This window comes from Chinchilla lanigera, unplaced genomic scaffold (genome assembly GCF_000276665.1).
Source record: "Chinchilla lanigera isolate Chin_1 unplaced genomic scaffold, ChiLan1.0 scaffold00092, whole genome shotgun sequence".
NCBI lineage: Eukaryota > Metazoa > Chordata > Mammalia > Rodentia > Chinchillidae > Chinchilla > Chinchilla lanigera.
The window spans coordinates 7874922-7888359 of NW_004955493.1; the positions used below are offsets into that span (position 1 = coordinate 7874922).

Below are 13438 nucleotides of genomic sequence, written 5' to 3' on the forward strand. Positions count from 1 at the left end.
CAGGCCTTCCCAATGTGCTACATCCCCAGTTCTTTTTACATTTGTAAAATTTTGAGACAGGGTTTCGCTAAATCACTAAGTTGCCCAAACTGGCCTCTGACTTTTGATCCTCCTGCCTCAGCCTCCCAGAGTGTTGGGATTACAGGCATGTACCATTACAGGCATGTACCATTACTTAGCCTCTCCGTACCTCGGCTTCCACTTCTGTAAAATGAGGACAGTGATAGCACCCATCTCACAGAGTTGTTCTGAGGATTAAATGAGTGCGTATGTTGGGATCCTGGCACATAAAAGTGCTACAGAAAATTAAATGAAAAAGAAATCATTCCATTCATTCATGAATATTTACTGACCAGTTCGTGTGGGCCTGGCACTGTTGGAGTTTATAATCTCGGGGGTGGGGTGGTGGTGCAGACATGATATATAAGGCAAATCAGCGAAGTTTACAGTCTGTGGGATCCAAGTGGAGACAGGAGAGATGCTGAGTGACTGGCGAGGCCACGACACTAGCATCTGGACCCTGGTAAGGCTCGGGAGATGGAAGGGGAAGGAAGGGCCTGAACGAGCAGCAGGGGGAAATCCCCAGCACACACTGGGGCTGTTGAAACCCTGAGTAGCAATCACCACCACCACTGTCCTGTGACAGCAGACGCATTTATATAGCACTATTGCAGAGCAGACACTTACATCATCTCCTCTTCCACACGGCAGCCCTGTGGGTTTGGTATTATTCTTCTTCCCATACGAGCTCTGCTACAGTTAAGTAACTAGGGGCATGGAGAGAATAGGGGGATGGCACAGTGCAAGTGCACCTGCCTGGCAAGTGCAAGGTCCTGAGTTTGATTCCTAGTACCACAAAAAGAAACCTTGCAAGAATACATGCTATCAGTGTGATCTCACTTTTGTGGTGGTGGCCAGGGACATAGCTCAGTGGTATAGCACCTGCCTAGCAAGTACAAGGTCCTGAGTTCAATTCCTGGCAAAAAAAAAAAAAAAAAAACTTTTGTGGTGGTGCACACTTGTAATCCCAGCACTTGGGAGGCTGAGGCAGAAGGATCGTTGCAAGTTCGAGACCAGCCTGGGCTACAAAACGAGCTCAAAGCCAGCCTGAACTGCAGAGCAAGACCCTGTCTCAAAAAGACCAAAAAAAAAAAAAAAAAAAAAAAATGGCGGGAGGGATGAGCTGGAAGCCCAGCCCAGGTCCTCTGGCTCCAGTGCTGGTAGATCAGACCTGCAAGTACGGGGACAGAATAGGTTGCTAAGTCCAGGACCAGGCAGAGTCTCAGCTTCAGGCAGAGTGGAAGGAATATACGCACCCCAGCACCTCCACACCCAAGACTCACTCTACTCAATAGCAGGCGCCCCGGCAGGGGACACAAGCACACTTCCTGGCTGCTCAGACAGCTGGGGTCGGCGGTGGAGTGCTTCACCCCAGAGCCAGATCCTGAGATGGTAAGAGACCCCAATAACGCCATTCTGCAACTGGGGACCAAGACGGCATCTTATCAAAGGGTCAGAAGCATACAGCAGATGGGACAGGTGAGCCCAGAGCTCAATGCCCGGGCATAAAAGCCCAGAGAAGGGGAACCCTCACCAATTCACCAGCTCCGTTGCCACTCCTGCCATACTGGGATTCAGCCCAGGGTCTTCCTCCCCGGCCCTCTTCTTTGTTTACTTGTACACAGGTTCTCAGTGAGTGGCCCAGGCTGAGCTCAGACTTGCTGTCTTCCTGCCTCAGCGTGCCAGAGCGCTAGGGTAACAGGTGTATGCTATAGAACCAGCTTCCCGATCTCTGTCGATATTGTCCGAATCTCACCCTGGGCAAGGCCAAAACTGCCAGACCATGTTCTCAAATGGGGAAACTGAGTCCCATAGAAGGGAACGAACTAGTCAAGATCACAGGCAGGACTAGGAGTCAGGTGTCCAAGAGCCCTTTACACGGTATCACAGACAGGGTGTGAGACAGGCGGAAAGACGGGGCAGGAGGCAAGCAGCAGCTAATCCGAGGGACAGAGGCTAATACGGGACTACCATGATCTTCAGGGGAGCCCCAGCCGCAGACCTTGGCCTCCTGCAAAGCCCTCCAACCCGCAGTCCCTCTGTGGGTTGATCAGAGAGCACCCCCCCAACACTCCTACATTCCCAAGTCCGGGCAAGCTGGGTAGTAAAGGGACAAGAAGGGCCAAATCCTCTGATGCAGAAGCAGACAGCACTTGACACTCTCGGGCTGCACAATCACTAAACTTTATTTCATTTTAGAAACTGGATCTCACCATGTAGTTCAGGCTGGTCTTGACTATGTAGCCCAGGCTGGCCTCGACCTTGCAGCGATCCTCCTGCCTCAGCCTCTTGAGTGCTGGGATTACAGGCGTGCGCCACCATGCCTGTCACTAAACTTTAGAGCAGGGCATATAGATAAGGATGGTCCCTTCATCCTCCTACCACCACCCATTGTACAGATGAGAGATCAAGGCCCAGAGATAGGAAGTGCCTCTCCAGAAGTTCAGAGCAACTCCGAGATAGGAATCCAGGTCTCCTGACCAGGGGATACTAGAGGCGGCAGTCCTTCCCTTGCTTGCGCTTTCACGCGGGGTGTCTGGAAAAAAAGCCCTGGGATCCAGAACTAATACTCCCGCTTGGCTATGCAGAGACTTGCTGAGTGACCCTGGGGACTCTTCATTTAAGTTCCAGAAGCATCAGTCCCTGATATATCTCCAGCCCCCAGGCCCGTGTCTAGCCCGTACTATGCATCCAATCAACATCAGCCAAGTGAACGTCTACAGGGGGAAGGGTTCGGGAAACGGCCCAGTAGGAACCTGACGCCTAAAGACAGGAAACCAGGGGCTTTATCTTCAGATTAAACTTCTGTTCACAAATATTTAGAGGCCCATCATGTGCTGCGTGCTGAACTTGGTTAAGTTCAAAACTAGATCTCTGGCGCACGGTAGGGGCAGGGAAGCAGCCCACACAAGGTAATGCAGACACCCCGCTCCGCCCGAGCCGCCAGAAGGTGGGCAGCCAGAGGGACCGCGGCGCTCACGCGGGGCGCCGGCCGCCCACCTGTCAGAGGCTGCGCCAGGACGATGCGGGAGGAGAGTCGTGCCTCGGTGAGGTCACGTCCCACCCCCAGATTCTCTGCCCACAAAACCCTGCAATTCTGACGCGGAGGACTCGGATCTTATTATTTTCTGACTTTCAAGGTCCCAAGAAGCTGACAGCCCCAAATTCTTTTTTTTTTTTTTTCGGTCTTTTTGAGACAGGGTCTCGTTATGCAGTTCAGGCTGGCCTTGAACTCGCAACGATCCTCCTGCCTCAGCCTCCCGAGTGCTGGGATTACAGGCGTGCGCCAGCACACCCGGCGTGCCCCACATTCTAAGTCCTCAGTCTGCCCATGGTCCGGTACCCAAAAGAATCGAAGACAAATTCAGCAGGGGTCCCACCATCGACGGCCTCAGGAGCTCTGGGGGCGGTCAGCGCCCTCCTCCCCACCTGCGGGAATTGTAGGGGCGTAGCTTGGAGGCCGGGGTCCCGGGGACGCCCCGAGACGGTGGCCCAGGGACAGTGTGGACAGAGCGGGGCACGTGACAGTCAGAGTCACGTTCTGCGGGCCCCAAAGATGGGGACGAGACGATCACGTGATGCGGGGGCGCCATGGGGTGATGTGAAACACCGGTCTCTCAGATTACGTACGAATGACGCAGTCCCACCCCTTTGGCAACTACCTGATTTCCGTCCTAGGATGGGACGGTTCCGGTCAGGGGGGCGGGCTCTCCGTCCCGGCGGCTCCGCTTCCGTTCGGGGCGTCGCAGCTTCCGGCCCTGCCTTTCCCTCGGGCGAGGAACAGAAGCGATCTCCTGCGCATGCCCCGAACCATCCCGGAGGGGCGGGACTGTGGCCGCGAGCAGGAGCGGGCGGGGGGAAGAAGGGGAATTCCAACCTGTGGAACTTCGGGGGTCCGGAGGTCGGCTCCATCCTATCGACTGTGGACACTGCAAGGGGCGGGGCCCCCCGGCGGCTCATGGAATTGTCGGGGCTCTCAGGGTGCGGGAGGGGAATGTCAGTATGAGTGGGGTCCGGGACATCCGAATTTAGGATTTTTTTTTTTGGAACCGGGAATCGAATCAGGACCTTGCGCTTGCCAGGCAGGCGCTGTGCCGCTGAGCTGTGTCCCCGGCCCCGAGTTTAGGATCTTGAGGCCCTCGGGGCTTAGGCACCGGGCAGAGGGAGCTTGGGCCGCCATGCGGGACAGGACGCACGAGCTGAGGCAGGTGAGAAGTCGGGGAACAGGGTTGGGGGCGGACGGGCTGGAGTGCAGGACTCCTGGTTTGGGGCAGGAGCGGGTGGCTGATAGCCAGGGTGGAAAATCCCGGAAGCCTGTAGGGCTTGCAAAGCGAGAGCCCCAGCAAGGAGCTGGTGCCAGTGACTCTGGCCCTGGTAGGGGGACAACAGCTCGGACGAGGAGGACGAGGAGCGAGTGGCGCTGGTGGTGCGCCCGGGCACGGCCCGTCTGGGGAGCCCGGACGATGAGTTCTTCCAGAAGGTAAGGGTCTGAGTCTTGGCCTGGCCTCCCGAGGGGGCCGGAGGGCTGAGGAGCAGCGTGGTCGGGGCGCCCATATCTCTTTCCGCCCTCCCGGTGATCCTCCCTAGGTCCGGACTATTCGGCAGAGTATGGGCAAGTTGGAGAGTAAAGTCCGGGAGTTAGAGAAGCAGCAGGCCACCATCCTGGGCATGCCCCTTCCGGAGGAGAGTAAGCAAACCCCTGGGCACACGCCTGCCCAGTCCGATGGGTTGTAGTTTTGCGCAGGTGGCGGCCAGGGTGGATGCCTTGAGGTTGGGGCTGTGCGGCCGTGATTCGGGTGGAAGTCATAGCTTTGTCTGCGTAGGCATGAAGCAGGACCTGCAGAACCTGCGCGATGAGATCACACAGCTGGGGAGCGAGATCCGAACACAGCTGCACGGTGAGCTCCTAGGACCTCGGACAGATCCTCCCCTAGGGTCCCGCCCCGTTCCTGGTGTGCCTGGGAAGTGTGTGCCCCTGAGAAGCCAGTCGTACCTCCAGGTCACACAGCAGGCCTGTGTCTGGAAGCTCTGTCCCCTGGCATCCAGTCCACGGTACTTTCCATGGCACAAGCCCGCCTCTCAGGTTCCTTCATTTACAGTGAAACAGATTACATAGTCTTCCTGCCCAGTGTGCGTTCCTCGGGCAAACAGATGCGGTTTCTGTTAGGAGGCCTCTTATCCTTGTGGGAAGCCACTTATGTAATGCAAAGAAAAATAAATTTTTTCCTCTCAGAGGTCCAGCATTAGTCCATTCGTTCATTTATTTACTTATTTAGTATTGTGGTGTTGGGGCCCAAACGCAGGGCTTGTGCATAGCAAGCACACACTTTACCACTGAGCTACATCCCCCGCCCTTAGTCATTATATAAATCCTACTTCCCTAAAAAAAAAATCTAATGGAGACAAGAACCTCCCTATTTTGTAGCTGGACTATGACCCTGGCCCCGTGTCCTGGCCCCCAAAGAGTTTTCAGAAGTCTGAGATCAAGACTCCTTTGCCCACGTCCCTTGTGTCTTCCCACAGCCATAGAGCCTCAGAAAGAGGAAGCTGATGAAAATTACAATTCTATCAACACAAGAATGAGGAAAACCCAGGTGGGTTGGTTTTTTCCAGACCTAGGAAGTTTCAGCCAGTGTTTTGTAGTCAGTAAGTGATAGATGTATGAGAAGATCTGCAGCTCCAGCCCATGGTTTCCCACACGGGGAAGTTGAGTGTCAGAAAGAGAAAGGACCCAGTCATGGTGGAGAACCGGATCTTCTGATTCGGTGCTGCGTTATACATCCTGCTTTCTGCTCCTCCTTTCGATGAGGAGTTGCTGTGTCTGCAGACATGACCTAAGCTTGGCTGTGGGAGACATGCTTTCCCAGAGATGAGATGGGGAATTTGGGCTGGAGGAGACAAAGACCTTACTCACGTAGGACGTGGTGCCTGACGGCGCTGCCCAGAGGAGAGGGAGCAGTCAGAAATGACTTGGCGAGGTTTCTGCCTGTGTGACAGGGACATCTTGGCCTTGGGGGCAAATTCAGGAAATCAGGAAGAGGAACTTCCCTAGGACAACGCTGAAAAGGAACTTCCCTGGGGTGACATCTTAGTAAGGAGATTTGAAATGATCTGCCTCCCCACCCTGTGCCCACTGAGTAGTTGTTTTGGGGTTCATGGAGTTTAGGCTTGGAGAAGGGCCCTGAGCAAAGACCCCAGATCAAAGATGGAGAGGTTTGGACTTCTTGAAAGGATGCTGCTGAGTCAAGGAAAGGAGATTTGTCTCTTTAAAAGGTACTCTATCCCAGCGCTCAGGAGGCTGAGGCAGGAGGATCGCACATGAGTTTGAGACCAGCCTGGGCTACATAGAGTGTACTAATGCAAATAATATTAATAATAAAAGAAGGTACTCTAAACTGGGCGTGGTGGCACATGCCTCTAATCCAAGCGGTCTGGGAGCCTGAGACAGGAGGATCACAAGTTCGAACCCAGCCTGGGCAACTTAGAAATTTATTAACATCTTGTCTCAAAATAAAAAGCAAAAAGGGGCTGGCTCAGTACAAAGGTCCTGCATCCAACCCCCGATAGCAAGTGGGAAAAAGGAACTCTTAAGAAATGATCTTATTGGGCTGGGGATATAGCTCAGCGGCACAAGCACCTGCCTGGCAAGCACAAAAAAAAACTTATTTAAGGCATCAGTGGGACAAAATGTCCTAGAAAGGGTGTTTCGGAGAGAACGTGTGGTGGTCCTTGATGTGACAGGCCGGGGATCCAGAGGGACCTGTTACACAGGGGCAACAAGGTGACCACCATACACCCAAGCACACCTCTAGTCAAGCATCGACGCTGGCCTTTGGCATGTATACATTGAGTGCCTACTATGTACCGGAGCCTTTTTGTATAAGAAAAATCCCTATCCTTTTTCTTTTCCTTTTTTTTTTTTTAAATCCTTATCCTTGAAGCACTTCCGTTCAAGCAGGATGAGACGGTCACCATAGTAAATGAGTTAATTATTTTAGACCACAGTGACTATTAAGGAAAGCAGAGCAGCGGAAGAGGGGCAGAGAGTGGTGGGAGAAGATAGGGTTGCAATTTAAATAAGGTGGAGCGGCTGGCGGTGGAGCTCCGTGGCAGAGTGCATGCTTAGCATGCACAAGCTTCATTCCCAGCACCGCAGAAAACAGATTTAAGAAGATAAACCAGGCAGGGTGGTGTATGCCTGAGAGGCTGAGGCAGGAGGATCCTAAGTGTGAGTCCAGCCTGGGCATTTTAGCCACTGTTAAGACCCAGGGAGAAGGCCCTGGGTTTAATCCTCAGTACTGCAAAAATACATACATACGTTCATACCAGAGAGCTTCATTCAGGTGAACAGAGACGTGAAGGTGTGTAATGAACATTCTAGACAGCAGAGCAGTGGGTGCAAAGGCCTGCAATGAGGGTGTGCTTTGTACCGGAAGGATAAGGGCACCACTGTGGATGGGGTGAGAAGAGGACAGATCAGAGAGGCGACAGGGCAGGAGAAGACCATATAGGGCCATGTGGGCCCTGGCAAAGGCTTTGGCTTCCACTCAGACGTGAGGGAGACTGACAAGGTAATCAGGGTCAGTCTCCTGACAGGTCGTGCTGTCTGCTTACTGCGCCCTGGGGGTGCCGAGGCCCGAGGGGCGGCGGCCCGCAATACCCATCCCGTGTTCTCCGTCCCTAGCACGGCGTCCTGTCCCAGAAGTTTGTGGAAATCATCAACAAGTGCAATGCGGTGCAGTCCGAGTACCGGGAGAAAAATGTGGAGCGCATTCGCAGGCAGCTGAATATCAGTGAGTGGCAGCCCAGCCTCTGGGACGGGCCAGGGGGTTCGGAGCCAGCTCTGAGCGTCCATTCTCCTTCACAGTCCATCCTGGAACGGTGTCCGACGAGGAACTGGAACGGGCGTTGAACAGCGAGAAGAGTGAGGTGTTCATATCCAACGTGAGTGGCTGCGCCAGCCTCCCTGTCCTGGGCTTCCTGTCCTCTCTGAGCCCTCTTACCTTTTCACTGAGGGCAAACTGAAGCCCTGGAGGGGACTAAGGGGCCTTCCCAGAGTCACCGTCAGGCTCAAGCCTGGCTCCTAGGCCAGAGCGCTGCCCCCGGAGCCCCTCAGGAACGTCTAACCTGTTGCTGGCCGCCCAGTGCCCTGTTCCCCTATTCCTGTGACCCCAGATACTGAAGGACACACAGATGACTCGAAAGGCCCTAAATGAGATCTCAGCTCGGCACACTGAGATCCAGCAGCTGGAGCGGAGTATCCGGGAGCTTCATGAGATCTTCACTTTCCTGGCTACGGAGGTGGAGATGCAGGTGGGTGCCCTGGGAAGCCCCCCAGTCAGGAGGCTGTGCAGTCAGAACCTTCAGCTACGACCTGGGCTGACCTTCCTCAGACTCCCCACTGAGCTTTTGTGTCTGTCACCCTTGGCCATGCCCCAGGTGGCCCTGGTTTCTAACTTTAGCCAGATCCCCAGAACTCTGCCTGCCTGCACAGCTGCCCAGAGAGTCACTCCTGTATCCATTCATAGCATCCCATTTGGCCTTCTCACTTGTGCCTACCTCAGGAATAGCCTAAATGGCTCCTCTCCTACTGACAGCATCCACCATTATGCTGCTAAGAACTCCAGTCAGCGTTGCCCTCTAGAATCCAGGCATGGTGGCAGATGCTTGTAATCTCAGCTGCTTGGGAGGCTGAGGCAGGAGGGTTGCAAGTTGGTTTTGTTTGTTGGTTTGTTTAGGATTGCAAGTTGGAGGCAGCCTGGGAATTTTAGTAAGGCCTTGTCTCAAAATAAAAGTTAAATAAATAAATAAAGGTAAAAGAGCTGGGGATGCAGCTCAGGGCTCCCTGCGTTCAGTCACTAGTACCTTAGAAATAAGGTGCTCGACGGCCTGTCTCCTGAAATGTGTCCAATGTTAGGGTTTAAGTGGCATTCTCCTAACTCCGGTGTGAGGCTAAGGTAAACCTCCAGCCCTGTCCTGGAGGAGTTGATCTCTGTAGTGCTTTGGCCAATGCCCCTTTATAGCTAGGAGTCATGGGAAAGGGCTGTTGTTCCATGGGAATGTCGGGACCTGGTGGCTGGTGGTGCCAGGAGGAGGCAGAAACAAGGAGGGCTTCATAGCAGCTGGGAGACAGGCCTAGAAGAATGGGTGAATTCAGGCAGATTCGTGCGGGGACAAAAGTTCATCTGTGACAAAGGTATGAGCCGCTGGGTATGGGTACACATGCCTGTAATCTCAGCACTTGAGAGACAGGGGCAGGCCCACCGTGTCTCACCAAGGACGCGCGACGTTATCCAATCACTGTAGTGATGCCAGTGATGACAGCTGGGATGAGGACCGTGACGGATACACAGATGGCAATCAAGATTTTCTTCTGTGGGAGAGGAGGGGTCAGGGGAGGTCACTCAGGAAGGCCAGGGGCCGGGGCCAGGGCTGCACTCACCTTCGGTTAGTGACAGCAAGATCCTGCCACTAACAAACAAGTGAGCCATTTGTGGTCCTTGGCTCAAGGCCGCCACTGTACACGGAGGGTGTATGGGTCCAGGGAAGAGGGGAGAGAAGGGACCCTGTGGTTGCAGGGGGCCTGGAAGCCATCCCTAGGAGTCTGAGCTAGGTCTGGTCCTGCCAGATCTGTGTGGGGTTTTGTTTTGTTTTGTTTGTTTTTTTCCTGTACCACCGGGAATCGAACTCACAACCTCGTGCTTGCCAGGCAGGCGCTGTGCCACTGAGCTAAATCCCTAGACCCTTTTTTTTTTTTTTCTGCCAGGAGGGTCCTTTAGCATCCAGGACTGGGGTGGCCAAAGGTGCTGCTCCGCCATGGCTGGTCATCCCTGCCTCCCTGAACCACCCCATTCTCTGAGCAGGGGGAGATGATCAACCGGATTGAGAAGAACATCCTGAGCTCAGCGGACTACGTAGAACGAGGGCAGGAACACGTCAAGCTAGCCCTGGAGCACCAGAAGAAGGCGCGGAAGGTGAGTGCAGCCCCGGCCCCGGCCCCTGGCCCTCCTGAGTGACCTCCCTGACCCCTCCTGTCCCACAGAAGAAAATCATGATTGCCATCTGTGTGTCCATCACGGTCGTCATCCTGGTCGTCATCATTGGCATCACCGCAGCGATCTGATAACATCACACGTCCTTGGTGAGACACGGTGGGCCTGCCCCAGGCTGCCTGCACCTGCCTCCTCCTCCTCCCTCACACTCTTCTTCCTCCTCCCTTGCAGGCACCAGGAGCACCAGGGACCCAGGGCCCGGCCCTCTCTCCCTCCCAGCAGCTGCGGGGCCGGGTGGAGCCTCCAGCGGACCCTGTCCTCGCACTGGCCCTGCAGGGGGCCAGCGGCTCTTCTGGAGTTGGCAGCTGCTCATTCACGGGGGCGTTTCCCATTAGGCCACTCCCAGGGCAAAGGCCCACAGTGTCCTGTTTGGCTAGGACGCATGGTTTTATAAAAAATTAAAAAAAAAAAACAACTTGCAGACCCCTGTACACGTGTGTTCCTGGAGGGCTGGCCCAGGGCCTCGAGGGTGCCAGCCTCCCACCTCTCAGTCATCCCTGGCTCGGTCCACACTGCCCGCAGCAGCCACAGGCGGCTAGTTCTGCCCGTCTACTGTTCCATGCGGGAGGCTGGAGAAAGGACATAGGCATCGGGCGCCCAGCTCGGTGCTGTCTCCTGTGAGTATGCACCCCTGCACACGGCGAGGTGTTTGTGCACGTGTGAACTCTGGCATTCCTGAGGCCGAGAGCTAGAGGTATCATGGAAAGGATACTGAGTGATTGGGCCGGTTACTTTATTTATTTATTTGTCTTTTTGAGGCAGGGTCTCGCTATGCAGTTCAGGCTGGCCTTGAGCTCACTTTGTAGCCCAGGCTGGTCTCGAACTCACAATGATCCTCCTGCCTCAGCCTCCCAAGTGCTGGGATTACAGGTGTGCGCCACCACGCCCAGTAGGGCCGGTTACCTTAGATATAGTGATGGGAAGGTTTTGTCTCAGAGGGGACAATATTTATTTGAAATGTTAAATGAGGAGGAGCCAGTTACGCAAGGAGGCCCAGAAGAGCCTGGGCAGCGGGAAGAGCAGGCCGGGCCCCGTGACCAGACAGAGGCCCTGCCTTTTATGTGAGCATTCTGCTTATAGCAGGTGCCCCCTGCGGCATCCCGGGACCCTTGGAGGTTACCGGGTGAAAGCAGGTAAGGAGCATGCATCCTGCTCCTACAGGCACTTGGGTTTAAGCCCTGATGCTACATCTCGCAAGGGTGCCCAGGCCAGATGCCTAATTTCTAGAGAGGAATGTGGCTCCAGCCTAGGACACCAGGCTTCAAAGCATAAGCTGGTTCCTGGCCTCCTTGCAGTGGGCAACGTTCTGCTCTGGTTCCCAAGGTTGAGAGCTGTGTTCAGGGCACCGGCCGGCCCAGTCTGGGCTGGCTGTGAGGTCACTTGTGAGCTCATTTGTGCACTCCTGGTCCTGGGCTGAGGAGTGGCAGGAGGATGGGATCAGGTTCCTGGCCAGGCCCAGCCAACCCTGGCCTGCTGGGTTGCATCCCTGGCTGGTGGCCAACTGCACCGCCTCGCTGTGCCCCAGAAGACAGCTGTCCAGCCCGCGCGGTCCCAGCGCCAGCAGTTGGGCAGAGTGCATGGGCGTGGTCAAGCCAGTGGCTGAGTCGAGACTGGGATAGGATTGGCCCAGCAGACCTAGGCTGTCCCTAGGAGCATCGGGATTGGGCCATAGGGGAGTGATTCCTCCCACTCAGTATTCAACAGCCCCTGGAGGAAGCTGCTGTGGTGGGGCTGCCGCAAGTCCTTCCCCAAGCATCATCCGTGAGTGGTCAGACCCCAGGGTTCCCTGGGAAGATCAAACTCCAAAGGGGATGGGGAACCAAGGGCTCACAGGGGGACCGGCAGGGGCCGTGAGTTAGACACTTTAAGGAAAGTGCTCCCCGTTCCTCGGAGTGTGCAAATACAATCTAGATGACCACTGTGTGGGAAAGTGTGGTGGATCGTGTCTCAGCACCAGATGAGGCTGACTTGATCCTGGGGCTCTGGGCTCCCCAGATTCTCCATCTGTTCCCCTGCAGCCTGCATCATCACTGGACCCTGTTGGCTTCCTCTGTCCGCGTCCTCGTCTCTCTGTCTTCACAGTGAAATGCAAAACCCAGGCACCTATGGGATCCGATGCAGACTCGGCGTACACTATGCCACGTCTGCACAGCTGGATGTCCGTGTGCAGTGAGTGCGTTCTTCCACTGTGCTGACAGCGCCTGTGCGGAAGTGGAGCTCACCCGCCTCACCCAGGAAGCCGTCCAGGAAGAGGTAGCTAGATGGCCAGTCAGGTGAGGCTTTGGGTCACGAGTGGGCTCAGTAGTCTGCAGTCTCCCTGTGACCCATGGGGACCCGTGGGAGATTTGGACAGGTGTGTGACAAGCTTGGAAGCAGACCTGTCAGGGCAGTGAACAAGCGGCGCCATGCGCTGGAGCAGCCCCTGTGGACACCCCTGCCCTGTGGGAAACCCCTCACTGAGGACCTACAGGCAGGCAGATTGTGCACTGAAATCCTGGCTTGGCTGCTGTCAGCTTCATTTTCACAGAAGGGGTATTGACTAGCAGTGGCTTTTCTGTGTTCACCTGGTGGTACAGCCTGTCAGCTACAGTGTAACCACTCATATTTTGTAGTTTAAATTCCCAACAAGAACCAGGTGTGGTGGCACACGCCTGTAATCCCAGCACTCGGGAGGCTGAGGCAGGAGGATCCTCGTGAGTTGGAGACCAGCCTGGGCTACAAAGTGAGCTCAAGGCCAGCCAGAACTGCATAGTGAGACCCTGTTTCAAAAAGACAAAAACAAAACAAAACAAAAACCAGTTACAGAATTAATAACAAAAATTAGGGCTGGGGGTTTAGCTCAGTGGCACAGCACCTGCCTGGCAAGCGCAAGGTTGTGAGTTTGATTACCGGTACCGGAAAACAAAACAAAACAAAACAAAAAAACCAAAATTAAAAAAAAAAAGGAAAATAACAAAAATTAAAGTGCTGGGGAGAAAAAGACCTAAAATAGCTGGTGTTGGTCTTGAGCTTGAGCTGGACAGTGGCTGACAAGAAAATTACTGTTGGAAGATGTGAAGATGATGACTCATCTTAAACTGTAAGCTGGGAATAGCTAAGAATACTGTATAATAATGCTTCCAGTTAAACTGCAAGCTGGGAATAGCTAAGAATACTGTATAATAATGACCAAATGAGGCTGGGAATTTAGGCAAAATAATTGGGAAGGAAAATATTGATAGCATGCTTTAGCTGTTGTTGGGTACTTTGCACAAGTTACTGTAAGAGTAGCTGGTCCATTTTTAAGCAGAAATAGAGAATACAGAAACTCCAGGCAAGTGATCTAC

General features: G+C 54.4%; 1 protein-coding gene across 1 annotated transcript; it reads left to right on the forward strand.

Annotated features, from left to right (window-relative positions):
- The first annotated feature begins 3820 nt into the window (after positions 1-3820).
- Positions 3821-10533, forward strand: LOC102026225 (syntaxin-4). The gene is made up of 11 exons (XM_005405291.2): positions 3821-4268; positions 4439-4540; positions 4648-4747; positions 4884-4958; positions 5584-5654; positions 7745-7853; positions 7928-8004; positions 8236-8373; positions 9924-10034; positions 10103-10201; positions 10284-10533. Exons 1-10 carry the CDS (start codon positions 3861-3863, stop codon positions 10181-10183), a joined length of 1272 nt encoding a protein of 423 aa, XP_005405348.2. The 5' UTR covers positions 3821-3860; the 3' UTR covers positions 10184-10201; positions 10284-10533.
- The last annotated feature ends 2905 nt before the right edge of the window (positions 10534-13438 follow it).

Excerpts from the sequence above, each read along its gene's own strand:
- LOC102026225 (XM_005405291.2), top strand. The coding sequence starts at position 3,861 with ATGCCCCGAACCATCCCGGAGGGGCGGGACTGTGGCCGCGAGCAGGAG. Across the intron at positions 4,748-4,883 it reads CATGCCCCTTCCGGAGGAGA|GCATGAAGCAGGACCTGCAG; the intron begins GTAAGCAAACCC and ends TTGTCTGCGTAG. Across the intron at positions 10,035-10,102 it reads ACCAGAAGAAGGCGCGGAAG|AAGAAAATCATGATTGCCAT; the intron begins GTGAGTGCAGCC and ends CCTGTCCCACAG.